Below are 20102 nucleotides of genomic sequence, written 5' to 3' on the forward strand. Positions count from 1 at the left end.
CTTGAAACAATATATACAGTATATATTTTCCTTGAGCGATTTGTTCCTCTTGTCATCCAGTAAATCCAGTTTCAACTGCCATTGTGCACAACTAGAAGAGAATTTCTGCTGCTTTAAGATACATTCTATAACAAGCTGCACAACAATTCAGTCCTGTTGTATCTAAAAATAGAAAATTATGATTATATATGATACCAAATTTTGACATTAGATTTTTTTTTTATTATCCTGAGAATTGTGCCATGTGTTTGACACCCTAACCTTGTTTTAAATCGGTTTCCTGATAGGTGTGTCGCATGGCTTCAGACTACTCAAGAACATGTGCGAGTCCAGACAGTATCCAGACAGGTGAGGCAGCCATGGTATCTGAGACCTGTGAGGTCTATGTGTGGGGCAGCAACAGCAGCCACCAGCTCGTAGAGGGCACGCAAGAGAAAATTCTCCAGCCCAAACTCGCTCCCAGCTTCAGTGATGCACAAACGGTAGAAAGCATATTCATTTGAACTATTCATACAGTGCTAGTGTTAGTATCCCCCTCCATGCTCACAATCCATGCTTGCTAAATACATCTCGTGTCTTCAGATTGAAGCTGGCCAATACTGCACATTTGTCATCTCCTCTGATGGTTCAGTCCGAGCGTGTGGGAAGGGCAGCTATGGGCGCCTGGGCTTGGGTGACTCAAACAACCAGTCCACCCTTAAGAAGCTGACCTTTGAACCTCACCGTGCCAATAAGAAGGTTTCATCATCCAAAGGCTCAGACGGGCACACATTAGCCTTCACCAGTGAGGGAGAGGTGTTCAGCTGGGGTGATGGAGACTATGGAAAACTAGGTCATGGCAATAGCTCCACCCAGAAGTACCCCAAACTAATACAGGGCTCTCTACAAGGAAAGGTACTATATTCATGCAGTAGTTATGCATCACTTGAGCTTTTTGAACACTCAGAATGGATCTGTGGGTTTAAATGATTAATGTCTTCTACTGCTTGTGTGTGTTTGTTTGTAGGTGGTGGTTTGTGTTTCAGCTGGGTATAGACACAGCGCTGCGGTCAGTGAGGATGGAGAGCTCTACACCTGGGGAGAGGGCGACTTTGGTAGATTAGGTATGTAGTTGTCTGTATATACATTTTATTTTCATTAAACACATTGGTTCAAAAAAAAAAAGTTTCTGGTTTGAACATTAATGGCTGCTAAAGATTCAGCTTTGCCATCATATGAATACAATGTATTTTAAAATATATTAAAATAGTAAATGTTTATTTTTAGATAATAATAAAATGTTGCTATATTATTTTTATTGCATTTTTTAACAAATAAATGCTGAAAATATGTCTTTATATGTAATTATATATATATATATATATATATATATATATATATATATATATATATATATATATATATATATATATATATATATAGCAGTCATATAATTCATTACGTGGTGCAAAGTGATTGGCCGGCAGCCAATTAGCTTACTTGCTCAACATTTAAATAGTCTGATTCAGTTTTTACTGTAAGCTGGTCCTGCAGCTTGCTATCAGAGTTCCTCTGAAATCCTCCTACTCCCCCAGCTCCACCTGTATAGATCTGCTAAGGATTTTATGTATGCCTATTTATGCAGTAGCAGCATATCTTATATGCTCACAGCAGCATGCCAGCAGATCGGCAGTAGCGAGTCTATACTTGCTCTGCAGCAGCAGAGAGTCTAGCGGACCTAGTCTGCTAAGACCAAATACATTAACATTGTCGTATCCATGCTTAAACTTGTTGTGATTACAAAAATAAGTATATTTGTTAACTAATGCACATAACATTTTATCTTGCTTGATTTTGTGTTTGTGTTTTGTGTTGATGTGCATCATTGATTATGCTTGTCTATACTTGTAGGTCATGGAGACAGTAACAGTAGGAACATTCCCACTCTAGTTAAAGACATCAGTAATGTAGGGGAGGTGTCTTGTGGAAGCTCCCACACCATTGCACTGTCTAAAGATGGACGTACAGTCTGGTCATTTGGAGGTGGAGACAATGGTGAGTTGAGTTAACCTACACCACTTCTTCTACTGAGGAGACATTTGAGATTGAGGCACTCACTATGCACTTAGCCAGCAGCTGCATCTCGATGTGCTTGTGTTACCTTCTCTACTTTGTGCACATCTAGTCATTATTGTTTGTTAAGTTGCTGTATATGTGATAATAAAGATTAACTGAAGACTATTACACCTATTTGTTTATCTGCAGGGAAACTGGGTCATGGTGATACCAATCGTGTGTATAAACCTAAGGTGGTGGAGGCGCTCCAAGGAATGTTCATTCGCAAAGTATGTGCTGGCAGTCAGTCATCTCTGGCCCTCACCTCTACTGGTCAGGTATGAGACCTTGCTAAACCAGAAATTATTAAAGTGCCCCTAATATTCCATTGATGAAATGTAGCTCTAAGTGAATGTAAACTACCTACAAAGTTGTGAAGCCGACAGTTGTTTTTATGAAGTAAAATCAATATCAATAAAAAAAATCAATAAAATCAACAATTTTTTCTCTCCGGAGCTGTCATTCAATTATGCCAATGGGCGCTTAGTTTCTGAGACACACTGTCTGCATTACATCAATAACAACGGACTGGGCTTTCTGACCAATCAGAGCATAGTAGGCTCACGGAAAGGAGGGGTTTAGATAGACTAAATCTTAGAACTGCTTCGTATGAATGGTTTACGAATCATTGAGAAATACAGTGAAATTTAATGTATATCATGAGAAAATGAAAGAGTTTTTTGACCTTGCATTCATGAAATCTGGTTGTAGGAGACTCCTGAAACAATATTAGGAACCCCAGAAAGGGCATATTGGGGGCACTTTAAGTTTTGATGACAAAATTAGGGGCAGTTATGAGTTCATGTTGATTGATCATTTTAAAAACACTGTTATCGGTGTTTATTTTGCAGGTTTACTCTTGGGGCTGTGGTGCGTGTCTTGGCTGTGGTTCATCGGAGGCCACTGCGCTAAGGCCAAAACTGGTTGAAGAACTTGCCACTACCAGAGTGGTAGACATCTCCATAGGAGACAGCCACTGCCTTGCTTTATCACACGGTAAGGGATCACCGCAAGCCCTATGAATTGAGTACAGAAAACTATGGCTTTATCTGGTATGCTTAAGTGGCTGGTAGTGAAACAACATGAAAATTAAATTAAAATGAGCCTGTAAGGGATATAACTACATTGCTTTCAGTGGATTTTACTAATGTTTAACAGCCTGCCGATTGTTCAGCTGGCAAAATGGCTTTAAGAAAAAAAAATAGTAGATAAAAATGACATAAAACATTACATCTTAATGAAGGTTTCATTTCCATCTGCATTATATTCAATATGAGGTCTAACCTGACTATGGTCTATACAGTGCAGTTAGTTTTGTGATCCTTCTTAAATATTTTTACTTTCAGTGTACTGCATAAAGCATTATAGAATTCTTTTGTAAACGATGGCTTGTGATTACTGTAGGTGCTGAGTCTTGTTGGGGCTGTACTGTAAGGGTTGTGTGAACTAGTGGTGATAGTGTGATAGTGGAGAGAGAGGAGGGTCAGATCAGTAGCAGAAGGGTATGTGCTGAGTCAGACTCAGATAAGGTGAAGCAAGGGGGCCTCACACATGATGTCACAGACAGTTTGACGCTGTGTACTTAAGCAGAACATGTGCCGTTCATGTGCATTGCGAAATGTTCAAGTGATCTTTTAGGGCATACTGCTTTCACACATCTGCATTTCACTATGCATAAGACTGAAATGTGATTCATAAAATGACATGCAAATATGCTAAATAGTTGCTCTTACATTTCATTTTTTTGTGGATGTTTTTGTTACAGACAATGAAGTGTATGCCTGGGGGAATAACTCAATGGGTCAGTGCGGTCAAGGGAATTCCACTGGCCCCATCACCAAACCCAAGAAGGTGATTGGTTTAGATGGAGTGGCTATTCAGCAGATCTCTGCTGGGACCTCCCACAGCCTGGCATGGACTGCCCTCCCGAGAGACAGGTTAGCAAGTCTGTTAAACCCTTTTATAATCTTTACCCTGTACGTAAATAGACAATATTTATTCTTATGTATTTGTGTCATTAAGTTTGTTAATTCCTATAGCAAGAAGTTTCTTATTCAAATTTATTCTAATAGTTTTTTTTTTTTACATTTGCATAAATAAGCTATTAATCTTATGTGTATGAATACAGGCAGGTGGTGGCCTGGCATAGGCCATACTGTGTGGACCTCGAAGAAAGCACTTTCTCTCACCTGCGCTCATTTCTGGAACGATACTGTGACGGTATCAACAACGAGATCCCACCGCTGCCTTTCCCATCTTCCAAGTGTGTGTTCTGCCTCCACCATTGACTTTAGTCAGGGTAGCACCATATTTAATTTTTGACAGGAATGAAAATGAAGCTGTGAGAAATCGAAGTATAGGCCATTGATCGGATTGTACTGTTGTTTAACAACAGCAGGAATGGCTTTCTGAAAACCTATAAACCGTTTTGAACATTGTGAGCTGATCTAGGACCTTTATATACTTAATATCTCCTTCACTGCCTCATTTCCATTTGTGTAAAATTCAATAATGTGTCTAACCTGACTAAGGTCTATAGATGAGTGAAGCTTGTTTTTGTTTTTTTAAATACATTAAATATCACTGGAGAATTAATGCTGCTGATAATGTTGTTTACTTTGAGATCAAGTTTCAAATGATTTTCTAAACCGTCCTGAAGGTTATTAAATATTAAGCCTATGCATTCTTGCACCATGGAGGGAGTAAAATAGTTTTTGGGCCTACAGGGAGCATCATAACTTCTTGAAACTCTGTCTACGGCTCTTGTCCAATCACCTGGCTCTCGCGCTGGCGGGGGGCGTGGCCACCAGTATCTTGGGACGGCAAGCGCGGCCTCTCCGTAATCTGCTTTTCAGACTGATGGATGCGTCAGTTCCAGATGAAATCCAGGAGGTCTGTGTTTGCTTGCGTTCTCCACATTTTTGTTGCTGTGATGGTTCACTGTGGCCTGTATTTCTCTCTGATCATTGTTTGCATTTTGTAGGCTGTCATCGAGACTCTGTCCGTGGGAGCGACGATGCTGCTGCCTCCTCTGAGAGAGAGAATGGAGCTACTGCACTCGCTACTTCCTCAAGGACCAGACCGCTGGGAGAGCCTCTCCAAAGGACAGGTATGAGTTTGTGTCTGTTTGTAAGGAGCACACAATTTAAGTGCACTTACAAAAGCATCTGTCAGTCATATCTCTGTGTGTGTGTGTGTGTGTTTTCTGTCACAGAGGATGCAGCTGGACATAATCCTCACTAGTCTGCAGGATCACACCCATGTGGCATCTCTGCTGGGGTACAGCTGTCCTCCAGACGCCTCTGAGCCTCCCGCTCTACCCTCGGACTCTACGCATGTTTCTGGCACTCATTCTGACACACATCCTGACACACACTTGGCAGAGATCCTCATGAAAACTCTACTCAGGAACCTGGGCTTTTATACGGTCAGTTCTTCAGATTAAAACTTTGAGGCCCTCTTTGTGCTGTCAGCCAATTTTATCTTTATCTTGATTTACACACTTAGGTAAAATTGTCATGTTGCCATATAAACATTAAGTCAGTAATAATAAAGTTTCACAGACTTTTAGACTGCAACAAGTGCTTGCTTCATTTCGAGACTCTCGTCATTAAATGTAACGATAACATGCAGTGTAGTAAGTGACTCGGATGTTGATTCAGTGACCGCTGATTCATACAATAAAACATTTGTCCGACTGATTCATATCAGTGACTCTAGTTTTACTCTAGTGCATTAAACTAATCGCCTCATAAGACCTACAAAACCTACAACCTACAAAGACATCACAAAAGAAATATGTTTTTTTTGCCATTATTTCGCTGTACATATATTTTACCTCTGTACATTTGCTGTTGTGAATGTCAAGGGCATTCAAATTATGTTTTATTCAGCGCGGTTCCACTAGTGCTCTTATCAGCCCGGTGCATCTTGGTCAGGTAAAAATGTAAACAGTATTTTAGATAAATGTAAACCGATTCAAGAGGATAAATTGGATATGGGTAACCTCATTTATATCTGTGCATTACACCTACAGTGTAAATGCAGCCTCTGATATAGACTTCTGATTATAGTCTCAACCTGTTTTCCTGTCTGCATGTTTGTTAACCAAACAGGATCAGGCGTTTGGAGAGCTGGAGAAGAACAGTGATAAGATCTTACAGGGAACATCTTCATCTGATAGCAGCCAACCAGCTCACCTCCATGAACTGCTCTGTTCTTTACAGAAGCAACTACTAGCTTATTGCCATATCAACTGTGTTACAGAGGTACATACACATCCGAGTACATATACAAATCCACACACAGTATTTTATTGGGTCTGAGTGGGCTGATTTTCTTCCATATGTTAATCTGTGTTTTTCAGGGCTCCAGTAGTGTGGCACTCCTCCACAAACACCTGCAGTTATTATTGCCACATGCCACAGATATCTATAATCGCTCTGCAACTCTTCTGAGAGAAAGCTCTGGAAATGGCAGTGTGCGTGAGAAGCTGCGAGGTATATCAATGTACACACACATTTGAGATAAACTCATTTATTTTCTAAATGTCAATGGACCTGCACATTTTTCCCTGTGCTTGTTTGTGGTAGATGTGATCTACATGTCTGCAGCCGGCAGTATGCTGTGTCAGATTGTGACGTCTTTGCTGTTGTTGCCTGTCTGGGTGGCGCGGCCGCTGCTCAGCTACCTCTTAGACCTGCTTCCCCCTCTGGATCGTCTCAACAGACTTCTGCCTGCCGCCACACCTCTGGAGGAACAGGAGCTGCAGTGGCCACTACATGGTCAGACTTTCACCATCATATGATAAATAACAAATTTAAGTTTAAATTTACAATGCATACACACACACACACATACAGTATATGTATGTATATAGATTTTACTGGTTATGAGTATATGTGTGTGTATATATGCAGGGGTGCACATAAGTGTTCCGCAGGTCCCCATGCACAACCAAAATAAAAAAGCGCTATATAAGTTCTGACAGCGCATTTGTGCACCGTTATGGTTGACAGCTGTTAAAGCACAATTACCATTTTAGATTGACAAATTATACTGTATGATATTTCTTTTCTAACTGAAAGCATAAATCTAGGCTATCCCATGCCATTTTCAAAATACAATGCAAAACTGTGACATTCATTCACTGACACTTTAATCACTGGAAGCGCGTATACTTACTTGCTGGCAACCCACCAAAATAAAAGCCTGCTGATTTTAAGAATGAAAGTGATGAAAGGGCTTTTATTACTTTTATCAAAAGCGACTTACAATTGGGGAATAGATAAAGCGATTAGATAAAGCTAAGAGGCAAACAAAGAAAGTAGTAGTCAATATTAACATTTTATTTTTAAGTTTACTATAAAATAATTGTATGTGTATTTTAATACTAGACCTACCTTTTATTTTAAATAATATTATCACACATTATTAGTTTATTATATAAGAAAAAACTAAATGAATAAAGTGCAATAATATTATAACCACTATTAATCAGTCTTTTATAGTTATATTTAATGGGTCACGCTATATGCAGTGTGAGGACCAAACAAAATTTCTAGGTTCAGTAATGCTTTCAGTTTGAAACGGCATGGGATAGCCTAGACTTATGAGAACCAGACTGAAAAATGTATATGCACCCCTGTAAAAACAATTCTGTAATATAAAAATATAATTGAACATGTTACAGATCTTGTGTTTTAGCATTTTAATAAACTTGACAGAGTTTGATCTTTTAAAGAAAATCATTGTAACCAATCTTGCGTGCCCCATGCCCCTTCCTCCGGTTTAAGAGCCGCTCAACACTCAAAAACCACTCATCTCTCATTCAGTTAAACTTCAGAAAATTTAAGCAATAAGCTTAGGTTGAGAATTTAGTCGTAAATTATTACTTTTCATTTGAATTCTTTCCCTTCACTCCCACATCCTATAATCTGATTGTTTTCCCTTATCCTTCTTCATGTAGGCACTCCAGATCTGGTTGATCCAGTATGTGTTTCAGGAATGGCACAGTGCTGGGTTTGGTTGGTGGATCTGGAGCGTACTGTAGCGCTGCTGGTGGGACGTTGTCTCGGAGGAATGCTGCAGGGAGCCCCACTCTCACCAGAGGAACAGCACACTACCCATTGGCTCAAAACACCGCTTTTTAGTAATGGCTTAGAGACTGATATACCCCAGTTTGGTATGCACACACATTGCAGTTCCTTTTATCATTGAATGTCCTGTTTTGTTTTGTTTTGAAATGTATTGAAGTACAGAAGTAGAAAATGTTGTGAATAGTTATGAAATGGTATGTGTGTTCCAGATGTGTGTATCAGCTCTCTGCTGGAGGTGGCTCTGTGTGGAAATGAGGAGCAAAGACCTTTTGACTGTCAGTTGCATGCTGACATGAGTGTGCTGGTTGATTTGGCCCTTGGATCAACTAAAGAGCCCACACACAGCTTGTGGACAAACATGCAGGATTATGCCATCAGCAAAGGTAGGATACAAAAACAGAACATATTTTGAGGATTATGTAAGGAGTATTATAAATGGTGATTAGCTTTACCTAAGCGCGTGCATAATCCAAGAAGTCACACATTAACCTATGCAGACTTAAGAATGGTTCTTATTTCTGTTGCGATGGTTAGACCCATCCACAGTGAAATCTCACTGGTCCAAAATCTCACTACATAACACTTGTCTTGTTGCTCCTTTGTGTCATTTGTCACTTCTTTTAAAGAATTACATTTACATTACATTTACATTTATTCATTTAGCAGACGCTTTTATCCAAAGCGACTTACAGATGAAGACAGTGGAAGCAATCAAAAACAACAAAAAATCTACTAAAAACAACTAAAAGAATTAGATCACATCCAGAGTAAAAATGTCTTGATTTTACTCACCCCCATGTCATCCAAGATGTTCATGTCTTTCTTTCTTCAGTCGAAAAGAAATTTAGGTTTTTGAGGAAAACATTCCTGGATTTTTCTCCATACAATGGACTTCAGTGGGGATCAAGGGGTGGAAGATCCAAATTGCATTTTCAGTGCAGCTTCGAAGGGCTCTACACAACCCTAACCGAGGAATAAGGGTCTTATCAAGTAAAAACGATCTGTCATTTTCTAGAAAAAATAAGTCGATATACTTTTGATCACAAATGCTTGTCCTGCTCTAGCTCTGCGATGCGCTCATGTTAGTTCCTCGTCCTCTGTACTCCGTTTCAAATAGGTAGGGTAGGGCTAATTTTTCAACCTTTTTTTTTTTTTGTAAAGGGTGTTTAACTTTCTTTGCACGTTTGCTTTGGGTCACATTAGGTTGGTACTCCCGCCTACATCACGCATGAATACGTAATGCATGAAGTCAAGCTAGTGCAAGGCGAGCTTTTGTGGTTAAAAAGTATATACATTTTTATTTGTTTTAGAAAATGACCAATTGTTTCGCTAGACAAGACCCTTATTTCTCGGCTGGAATCATGTAGAACCAATTGAAGTCCACTATATGGAGAAAAATGGAATGCATTCCTCAAAAACCTTAATTTCTTTTCAACTGAAGAAAGAAAGGCATGAATATCTTGGATGACATGGGTGTGAGTAAATTATCAAGAAAGTTTTATTCTGGAAGGGAACTAATCCCCTTTGTGTTTCTGAAAGCAGTTTCTGAATGTAGGATTTCTGTCATATTTTACCTTCGATCCCGGTCATATGGCACAGGACTTTTTCATAATTACTGACTTGAATTTACAGTTCAATGAAAATGAACATTCATATCCTCTGTTATGTTACAGCTGGCAACTATGGAGTTATTGGACTTTTATATAAAGTTATTGGTCAATAGCGGAAATAATTTTGCCTTTAGCATTACTACAACTTGTAATCTTTGATGGCATTACGTGTTAATTTAGTCTTGTGTGTGTTTGTGTAGATTGGGACAGTGCATCTTTGCCTAATGAAGCTCTGTTAGACACAGTGTCCCGCTTTGTACTTGCTGTCCTGCTGAAACACACAGGGCTGCTGGGACAGGCGTGTGGAGAAGGGAGGTATGGCATTATATTTGACAGAATTTCAGAGAACATTACACTGTGGACACCACTAAGGAATGTCTTACCCATTTCTTCCGACAGATATCAGCCATGTAAACTCTTGGCAGAGGTGTATCGCAGTGTGTATAAGGTGCGGAATCGCCTCTTGGCTTGCAAAAACATGGAGCTCATCCAGACCCGTTCGTCATCACGAGAACGAAGAGTATGTCTTTTTTTTTATATATATATTTTGTATTATCAATATAACAGTTTGAAACTTTGTAGGATCTTTGAAGAAAAATTAAGAACAATAAAATATACTTAAAAAAAAAAGTTAATTATTTCTTTTTAGGTACTAGAAATATATAAGAAATCTATAAAGCCATTTCTCCTCTTCAGATCTCTGATAACGTGGACTCTGTGGAGATGGACCCACAGGAACACTCTTTCACCCGAACTATAGACGAGGAGGCTGAGCTGGAGGAGAGAGATAGAGAGCGAGAAAGAGAAGAGGGTCATCAGGAGCAGGAAGATGAGGAGGAGGAAAGAGAGCATGAGGTCATGACCGCAGGAAGTGAGTTCTGACACATTTGTGAAGGGCATATATGTGTGTGTGTGTGTGCTGATGTTGGCTGATGCTTTGAGTGGCATTGAGTCACACATTCGCACACATCTGGTGCATTTTTCATATTTTTCTTTTCATGTTTGAGATTCTTAGTTATTACATCTAAAAATTAACATTCTGTAATTATTCACCATCATATTATTCCAAAACCATATGAGATATTTAGTGGAATAAAAGGAAGAATTTTTACATGGCTGTCAATCTCCAAAAAAAAATACAAATAAATAAGATCATATACTGTAGGTTTGGAATGACATGAGGGTGTGTAAATAATGACAACATTTTAATGTCACTATATTATTTTAAAGATATATTTAATAATTGGTTTGATGTAGTGTGAATTGCATTGTGCTAGAACACGCCACACAACATACACTACCATTCAAAGGTTTGAGCTCAGTGAGGTTCTTGCTGTCCTACATTTATTTGATCAACACTAAAAACAGTAATATTGTGAAATATAACTGCAAATAAAAAAAAAGGAATAGAAAGTTAAAAGAACACCATTTATTTTAAATATACATCTTTTGTTTTATTTGTAAATGTAAAAGTCGTTAGTTTAATGCATCCTTTCTGAATAAAAGTATTCTTTTTTTTTTTTAATCGTACTTACTTTTGAATGCTAGTGTATACTAATAAATAACTTCGTTAACCATAGTTATTATACAGTGGTCACACATGGCATTGTGTAACATCCAGCCGTAATCACTTTTTAACAAAGTCATGCTTCTTGGCTGCTTCCCTAACCTGGCCGCTCTGTGTCTTATGTCTTGGCGGACACAGAAATCTTTCAATGTTTCCTATCAGCTCGGGAGGCAGCACGAGGAAGGGAGCGAGATCAGACCGGAAGCATGAGCGTACCGGAAGAGCCGGCTCAGGCTGGTCCGGAGCGCAGGAGCAGCACGACCCCTCAGGAGGGCCAGGATCTTTACACCACCACATGCAATACAGTCATCCACCGCTGTGCCATGCTCCTGCTGGCCGTCAGCACGCCGCTCGCTCAGCACATCAATCAGCAACCCCTGACAGCCGGGGTCAACCAGGATGGAGGCGGGTTCATGACGAGGCGAGTAGCATCATTGTTAAAAAGTACATTCAGCTGATTAAACGTGTAAGCATGACTTTAAACTCTTGAATCATAACCCTTATCTCACTGAACTCATTCACCTTTCCAGTCTGCTCCTGCTTTTCTAGATTTCATATTAAGCAGTTGCAAGTTGTGCTGCTCTAATTTAGAAGAACCTTTATAAGCTGACCCAGTCGCAATTAAAAGCAGCGGCTACTGTGATACATGCAATAAATTAAATAAAAAACAATCTTCATTAGTGGTATTCATTTATATTTAGGTCACATTTTAATGGCACGATTATGTTATGTCTGCTCACAGAACATGTAACTTTTATTATTTGCCGTTTCACTTTGTGTGTAGGAGTGAGAGCCTGTTGGCAGAGAGTCGGTCCATCCAGAGCAGTCCCAACTACAGACTCACAAAATCCAGGAGTGAGTCTGATCTCTCCCAGCCAGAGTCTGATGAGGAGGGATACTCACTGGTGAGATGTGTGACACACTGCCTTATCTGCTTTAACTTGATTTATAACTGCAGTTATGTAACTTCTCGGTGTGACCCGTTTCAGAATGTGAGGAGGAATGTGGATCTGGATTTAGCTTTCACTCCTAAAAAAAGAGGTAAAGTCCCCGCCTTTATCACACTGAGACTGTAGCAATGGGACATACTGTACTACTCTTGTAATCTGTGTATTTACGCTCTGTGTACACATGTCTCTGACAGCTCTGTGTGTGTGGTCTATTTTTTTTCTACGTGGCTAAATGGATCCATGAAATAAGATGACAATGGATTCCTGCCGGCGTCTTTATAGCCTCTTCATGCATTGCCAAATTTATTCCCCGAGGACAAAATGTGCCGCAGCAAATTTCTGTTATAAAGTAGTACTCGCATAAAACGTATTCCTTATTCCTTATCCTTATGCATGTCCAGACCTGCACACAACTGTACAGAAAAGTTTATGGGAGAACTCAAATACCTGTCTTTCCTGTTCACATGTTCTGTACATCTCACCTGTAAATCCAAAAGTCTTGTGCCAGAAATCTGTCATCAGATCTGGTGGCCTTTATTATAAAAAGGGGGGTTAAAATAAATATGCAGGAGGATATATTTGAGCAGTAGATTATAGGATGCTATTTAAGATGCTAATGCTTTTATTTGGTTATCTGTATGCTGTGTTAACAGCTAGAAATATTAGAGTTCTTTAGGTAGAACAATAAACAGCAAGTGGGATTTAGCCTCCATTTTCGAGGCTTTGTCTTCAAATATTTTGATGTTTTCAGCTTCTAATAAATAGTTTTTAAATAATTTTAATATATTTGATGTGATCCATTGAGGTGTTGAGATGTAAAACTTAAGTAAAACTCATGTAAAACACACTTAAACCAGGTAATAAAAGTCTTTGAGATGTTGAAAATGGGTTAAAATGGGTGTATTATCATGGGTTAGAGCAGGTTAGGAACTAAACTCTTCAGGAACAAAGTTGTTCAGAACTAGGATTCAGCATCCGCTCTATTGCTGTGAGACTGTTTCTGAATGAACTCTGGCTTCTTACCAGAATAAGGCAGTCACAACACTTCCAGAACACTCAGTTGTCTAAATCTGCTTCATTGGTTTCATTTATTAGTGGAGTAATGTAGGAAAAAATCAAATGTGTCTGCTTCGTGTCAGAGCTCTGAGTCTGACATGAAAAGGAGGTTGTGCTTTGACTGACCTGAGGTTATCTGTTTTGGAGCACTTCAAACAAATAGCTCTCTTCACAGAAAACAATTTATTTTTGGTATAAGCCACACAAGAGAAACAATGCAATACTTTATTAAGCATAAATGTACATGGCACACAGATTTACGGTGGAATGTGTTTCTTAAAATATTAAATTATACTCTATTATTGGGCCATTATTACAAATTCTGTTTGTGTTTTCAAGGCTTTCTGTACAGCTCTCCAGACTCCTCTGCGGACTGGTTTGGGGGACGCTCGGCTCAAGAGTGTTTGTACAGCTCTCCACAGTCCTACGAGGAGTCCGACCTAGATCTGAACAGTTCGTTCAGGCTCCATGCACTCATCGAGAACATCGTGAACTTCCTCAGTGGCGATGTTGGGAACACCCCTGCGTTTAAGGAACCAGAAGATAGCGTGTCAACGAGCCCACAGGCCATTATTATAGCCATGGAGCAGCAGCAGAGCCGAGCAGAGGTGCATTCTGACGTTTTGGCTTTATTCGTCAGATGCCTGTCTTCACTTCCACCCACAGGCTTTTTTTTGTTTATCTTGTGCTTTTATGATTGTGTTATGTTTATTTATATAGTTGCGTCTGGAGGCCCTCCACCAGATTGTGGTGCTGATTTCGGGGATGGAGGAGAAAAGCAGTCAGGCAGGCTCTGGAGGTGGAGCTGGACGCACAGGCCTCAGTTTTCACACTTCCTCTCTGCTAACATCAGTCAGACTGCAGTTTTTGTCAGGGTGTTTTGGCCTCGGTGCTGTTTGCAATGGGGGGCCAAATGGGGAGAGTGTCCAACTGCACCATTACCAGGTAACTGTTCCATCTAATCATTAGAGGTTCTGAAGAAGATACATGTTTGAATATGTGTCGTTTTGTTCAACTCTGATTTATTACACTCATCAGTGGATAACAAGCAACTGATCCAGTTTTTAAATACAGTTGACCGTTTTTTAGGCCATGCTGACTTAATATGTGCTAAGTTAGGCAGGAATGTGTGCATTAAGCCTGATTGAGAAAATAGCTGTAAAGACCCATAACGTTTGTCTGAATGTATGATAAATCATTTTGAATGTTATTATTCATACTATGCTCTGCATGTCCTTTGTTTTTCCTTGTAGGATGGAATCAGAGCAGCCAAGAAAAGTTTACAGATGGACATTCAGACAGCTGTTCATAAGATTTATCAGCAGCTGTCAGTCACATTAGAGAAAGCCCTGCAAGCTAACAAGCACCACATAGGTATTGTATTTGAGCACACATTTCATATATTCATTTATGTAGCATATATTCTACTGAACATATTTTCTCAATGCTGTGCGTGTTTACAGATGCCCAGCAGAGGCTGCTGTTGGTCACGGTCTTCGCTCTAAGTGTGCGATACCAGCCCGTTGATGTATCGTTAGCTATCTCCAGCGGTCTCTTGGACGTTCTCTCTCAGCTTTGTGGAACGGAAACCCTGCTTGGACAGACACTGCAGCTCCTGCACAAGCCTGCAGGCTCCCAGCTCAGCACTGCCCTCAAAGTGGCCAGCACCAGACTGCTACAGATACTAGCCATCAGCACCGGGTACAACACCGTTCTCTGTGCTAACACCTGGTTTTTCATAGCCGATCTGAACTGACCTCAAATGCTGGATGTTTTAAATTATTTAGCAAGTTCTTTAGACCCACTGTATCATTTTGGCACCTTGTTTACATTACCGTTCAAGGGTTTGGGGTCAAGATTGTTTTAAGGTAATGAACACTTTTATTCAGAAAGGATGCATTGAATTAATCAGAAGTGATAGCAAATAAATGAACAAATAAATGCATTCATGGTGAACATAAGAGACTACTTTTAGAAACCTACTTGGTTTATAAACCCCACAAATCTGAATAGTAGTTTAATTTATCAGTAGCTAATTAGGTTTGTTTGGTAACATCATACTGTTAATACTTCTCTTAGCAGGAGCTAATGAAGACAGATTAATTAACTTTTCCTCTTTCCTATCCTTCTATCAGGACATATGCAGACAGGTTGGGTCCTAAGGTGGTCCAGGCTCTGCTGGATCTTCTGTGCAGTCAGCTGAAGACCCTGCTGGCTCAGGCTGCTGGAAGCCCACTCAGTGCAAGTACAGAACTGCAGGAGAAGACTGACGACTGTGCAGATGCTCAGAAAAAAGATTTCCGGGGTAAGACAATTGCAAGACAACAGCAACATGCTCACTAATTTACTTAATTGTGTGTGTGTGTTTTTTTTTTATATATATATATTGCTTTTATTTTTGTGTAGCATTGTTACGTAAGAGACACACAGCAGAGTTGCACCTCGGAGACTTCTTGGTGTTTCTGCGGCGAGTCGTCTCTTCCAAAGCCATCCAGTCCAAGATGGCCTCTCCTAAATGGACTGAAGTCCTTCTCAACATTGCTGCTCAGAAATGCTGTTCAGGTAACACCGCAGCGTCCAAACAATGTCATCTTGTCTGTGTGCTAGTTTTTAGACTAGTTAAATTTGTGTATTTTTTAGGCATACCTTTGGTTGGTAATTTGAGAACGCGGCTGTTAGCTCTGCATGTTTTGGAAGCTGTGCTTCCCGCCTGTGAGAGCAGCGTGGAGGACCATCAGATGACCCAGGTCTAAATCCACACACCTCTGTTGTGCTCTTTTTCATGTAACATCTGTTGCAGAGTTAAGTTAGCTTGTCTTTGTGTGGTAGGTGGTGGAGAGGTTGTTGGCGCTGCTCTCAGACTGTATGTGGGAGGCACCTGTTGCTCAAGCCAAACACACCATCCAGCTGAAAGAGAGAGAGCAGGAACTCAAACTACAGGTGAGGGAGAATCAGTCAGTCAAGAGTGAGAGGTTGGAACGCTTTAAAGTTCACTAATACTCAACATTCACTTTTCTGAGATGCCGATAAATGCCATCTTATTGTTTTAGGGTGAATCAGAGGAGGAAGAAGAAAATTTGCCTATCCAGGAAGTAACCTTTGACCCTGAGAAGGCACAGTGCTGTGTGGTGGAAAGCGGACAGGGATTGACGCATGGCAGTGGAGGCAAAGGTTACGGCCTGGCCTCCACTGGCATTTCCTCTGGCTGTTACCAGTGGAAGGTTCTGCATACTTTATTTTACACTAACATTCAGAAGTTTGGGGGTCAAAACTACAGTAAAAAGTATGTGTGAGTATGAAAGCATGTATTATTTGTTTTCAGTTCTATATCGTGAAGGAGAATCGTGGAAATGAGGGAACGTGTGTTGGTGTGTCACGCTGGCCTGTGCATGATTTCAACCACCGCACAACAGCCGACATGTGGCTCTACCGCGCTTACAGTGGCAACCTGTACCATAACGGAGAGCAGACCCTCACGCTGTCCAGCTACACACAAGGAGACTTCATCACCTGTGTGCTGGACATGGAGGCCAGGACTGTGTGTTTTGGCAAGAACGGAGAGGTGCGGTGCAGCCCGCTTACAAAAACAAATATTCAGCGATGTTACTTACTTGCATATCAATAGCTGAGCTGTAATACACATCCTCTTTCATCGACATTCTTATTTCAACTCTCTTTCATCATATGTGCTGAACCATGTGGCTCTATGTGGCAGGAACCCAAACTGGCATTTGAGGATGTCGATGCTGCAGAGCTCTACCCTTGTGTCATGTTCTACAGCAGCAACCCTGGGGAGAAGGTAAGACGCACAAGTGCTGATGTTGATTTAAACTCTGTGATCTTCTTTTTATCTAAAATAACGCTGATGAACTACACTCTTATTGCGTCACCCTAGAGGTGGGCAACATAAGCTCAAAATTATATCACATTCATAAAGCTTTTGGGTCAATAACCAAATTATGATGCTTTTTTTTATTTGAATGGTCATACATATTGCTATGAAACAAATGTATGAATGTGCATAATTTTTTCAATACAATTTATAAAGCTTAATATTTTACTTTTTAATTTAATTTTAATTGTATTATTTTTTAAGCATACATGTAATTTACCTTTTTTATTTATTAAAAATATTAAAATTCAATTCTTTTTTATTTCAGATTGAGTTTTATTGCTTCAGCCTAAATTTATTTTTATACCAAGGTAACATTTCAATGTTAGGTTTTTCATTAAATATAATTTTTTTTGTTTATTTAAGCTTTATTTCAATTAAACAACACATTAATTAATACGTTTATGATATATATATATATATATATATATATATATATGTATATATATATATATATATATATATATATATATAATTTTTTTTTTTTATTATTATTATTATTTTTTTTTTATATTATACTGACAAAATGAAAAACAAGCAGTCATAAAAGAAAAAAACAATGTCTGCACTTTTTCCTTAGCCACCCCCACCCCCCACCCTAAGAACCCCCCCAGGAGGATTAGAAAAATATCAACAGTCTTTGTATACAATTATACTCAAGATGTACATAAAAAAAAAAAAAAAAAAAAAGGAAATAAAAAAAGAGAAAGAAATACACACATATACATACAGATATGCATCTAAAACAGTGCACACATATACTAGATCAAATTTTGGTTCAATGTTTACATACCCATGATTTATAAAATTAGTCAGAATCTAGAGATTTTTTCTTTTTTTTTTATGATTCCTTTAAAATCAAAATAGCAGTTCATATGAGCTGTGTTTTTTAAACAAATCACTGTTCACATAGGATGTTAGATTTTGCTTGTAAAGCTTAACAGAAACATGTTTTCTTGCTTATATTTTGTCTTATATAATAGTCACTTCAGACTGCAAAGTCTCATTCAGAACTAAAATATGATGTCTTTTGCTGTGGAAAGTCATAAAGCACTGCCATAACAACGATATCAACAAAAATGCATCCAGATTGAGAACTTTCTACTGTTTTTTTATATTGGTCTAACCAGTATGTCACCCACCTCTACCCTGCAGGTAAAAATCTGTGAAATGCAGATGAGGGGCACACCACGTGACCTGTTGTCTGGTGACCCAATTTGCAGCCCTGCGGCCACTGTCCTTGCGGAAGCCACCACCCAGCTGTTCCGGATCTTACACCGCTCGGAGCGCTGGACTCAAACTATCAACCGCAGCATCCTCCAGCGCCTCCAGCAGATCCGGGGCTGCCTGCGAGAAGGAGCTCCTCCAGCAGGGGCCACCAGACTGCGCAAGAGCCGCTCGGCACAGAGCAGAGAGGAGCAGGATGAGAAGGAGGAAGAGCGAGAGGAGGAGAGAGGGAGAAGCGGACGGCACGCGGCAGCCGAGCTGTCGGAGACACACCTGCGGACGCTGTGCCACCAGGTGTGGCCGGTGTTAGCTGTGATCGGGGGTGTAGATGGTGGGTTAAGGATGGGGGGACGGTGTGTGCACAAGCAGACAGGGAGACATGCCACTCTGCTGGGGGTGGTGAAGGAGGGGAGCACATCAGCTAAGGTGCAGTGGGATGAGGCGGAGATTACCATCAGGTGAGAGATGGGTATCTGTTTGAGTGGTTTATATGAATGTGAAATTGAGGCTTTTACCTCGTTCCTGCTCCCCAGGGCTCTCCTTGCTCTCTTTATCCATATTTCTCCCTCCCTAATCATTTCATTGACTCCTTCCTTTGCATTAGCTCCATGATGTTGCATGTTCCCTGGCCCTCCTCCCTGCTCCCTCACTTTCTCTCTCTGTCTCTTTCTCTCTCTGTTTGGTTTGTCACTCGTTTTCATTGAAGCTTCCCCACTTTTTGGTCGCCCAGTGACACGCCATTGTACAACTTGGAGCCGATCGAGCCTCTACCCTTCGATGTTTCACGTTTCCGCGGACTCACTGCGGCTCTGCTGCTGGACCTCACCGCCCTCGCCAGCCTACAGGACGATGGCTTCAAATCCGCCTCTGGTCGGCGGCACGAGCGGAGACACCGCCACGAACCCCAAGATGAACGAGAGAACGAGTCACGCACCAAACCGAAAGAGGGGGCGGGTGATCTGCGCGTATCTCACAGCTTGGACGAGGTTCGAGCTCATGCGCCACCCAACTCCCGCTCCGAGAGCGAACTGGCTGCCTACACGCAGGATGCCACGCAGCAGACTCCAGCGGAGGGACGGCGCAGGCTACAGGAGATGGTGGGGACACGCTCGCAGGAGGCGGCTGCGCAGATGGAGGTGCATGCGGTGCAGCTGTCATATCTGTATCTGGGAGCGATGAAGACCCTGAGTGTACTTTTGAGTTGTAGCAAATACGCCGAGCTGCTGCTGATCCCCAAAGTCACACCTGACAGTGGCCATAACGCGGATTGTGCCAGCCCTGGGGTGAGCGTGTGTCAGGAGGAGGCGGAGCTGCGATCGGCTCTGCAGTTCCTGATGCGACACATGGTGAAACGGGCAGTGATGAGGTCGCCCATAAAAAGGGCGCTTGGGCTGGCAGACCTAGAGCGGGCGCAAGCCGTGATCTACAAACTGGTGGTCAATAGCCTACTTGAAGAACAGGAAGGCCAGAGACCCAAGACAGGTATATCAGAAAACATAAAACAAACCTGATACACGTAAACTGACTGTATCTATACAATTGATTTTTTGGAAGAAGTGTCTTTCTTGCAATGGCTGCATGTATTTGATCAAAAATATGGTAAAGTAA

The 20102-nt window shown here is 40.7% G+C and overlaps 1 protein-coding gene across 6 annotated transcripts in view; it reads left to right on the forward strand.

The window, feature by feature from the left end:
• Positions 1–20102, forward strand: part of LOC128016998 (probable E3 ubiquitin-protein ligase HERC1) — a 43840-nt gene that overhangs the window by 5384 nt on the left and 18354 nt on the right. For 4 of the 6 annotated variants that reach the window (XM_052602035.1, XM_052602036.1, XM_052602039.1 and 1 more), the window contains exons 4-38: positions 288–482; positions 583–894; positions 1007–1103; positions 1891–2034; positions 2245–2372; positions 2946–3090; positions 3860–4031; positions 4223–4357; positions 4821–4986; positions 5078–5203; positions 5309–5521; positions 6210–6362; positions 6461–6593; positions 6687–6878; positions 8063–8278; positions 8402–8575; positions 10003–10117; positions 10202–10322; positions 10499–10673; positions 11508–11790; positions 12154–12274; positions 12359–12410; positions 13715–13983; positions 14096–14320; positions 14629–14749; positions 14839–15076; positions 15511–15680; positions 15782–15937; positions 16016–16122; positions 16205–16315; positions 16426–16596; positions 16698–16937; positions 17091–17174; positions 18423–18952; positions 19201–19976. In XM_052602035.1, coding sequence (XP_052457995.1) covers positions 288–482; positions 583–894; positions 1007–1103; positions 1891–2034; positions 2245–2372; positions 2946–3090; positions 3860–4031; positions 4223–4357; positions 4821–4986; positions 5078–5203; positions 5309–5521; positions 6210–6362; positions 6461–6593; positions 6687–6878; positions 8063–8278; positions 8402–8575; positions 10003–10117; positions 10202–10322; positions 10499–10673; positions 11508–11790; positions 12154–12274; positions 12359–12410; positions 13715–13983; positions 14096–14320; positions 14629–14749; positions 14839–15076; positions 15511–15680; positions 15782–15937; positions 16016–16122; positions 16205–16315; positions 16426–16596; positions 16698–16937; positions 17091–17174; positions 18423–18952; positions 19201–19976 — 6766 coding nt within the window. The remainder of the gene's footprint in view (positions 1–287; positions 483–582; positions 895–1006; positions 1104–1890; positions 2035–2244; positions 2373–2945; positions 3091–3859; positions 4032–4222; positions 4358–4820; positions 4987–5077; positions 5204–5308; positions 5522–6209; positions 6363–6460; positions 6594–6686; positions 6879–8062; positions 8279–8401; positions 8576–10002; positions 10118–10201; positions 10323–10498; positions 10674–11507; positions 11791–12153; positions 12275–12358; positions 12411–13714; positions 13984–14095; positions 14321–14628; positions 14750–14838; positions 15077–15510; positions 15681–15781; positions 15938–16015; positions 16123–16204; positions 16316–16425; positions 16597–16697; positions 16938–17090; positions 17175–18422; positions 18953–19200; positions 19977–20102) is intronic. The other 2 variants (XM_052602037.1, XM_052602038.1) reach the window with 2 other exon arrangements.

Source organism: Carassius gibelio, chromosome A7, assembly GCF_023724105.1.
Source record: "Carassius gibelio isolate Cgi1373 ecotype wild population from Czech Republic chromosome A7, carGib1.2-hapl.c, whole genome shotgun sequence".
Taxonomy (NCBI): Eukaryota; Metazoa; Chordata; class Actinopteri; order Cypriniformes; family Cyprinidae; genus Carassius; species Carassius gibelio.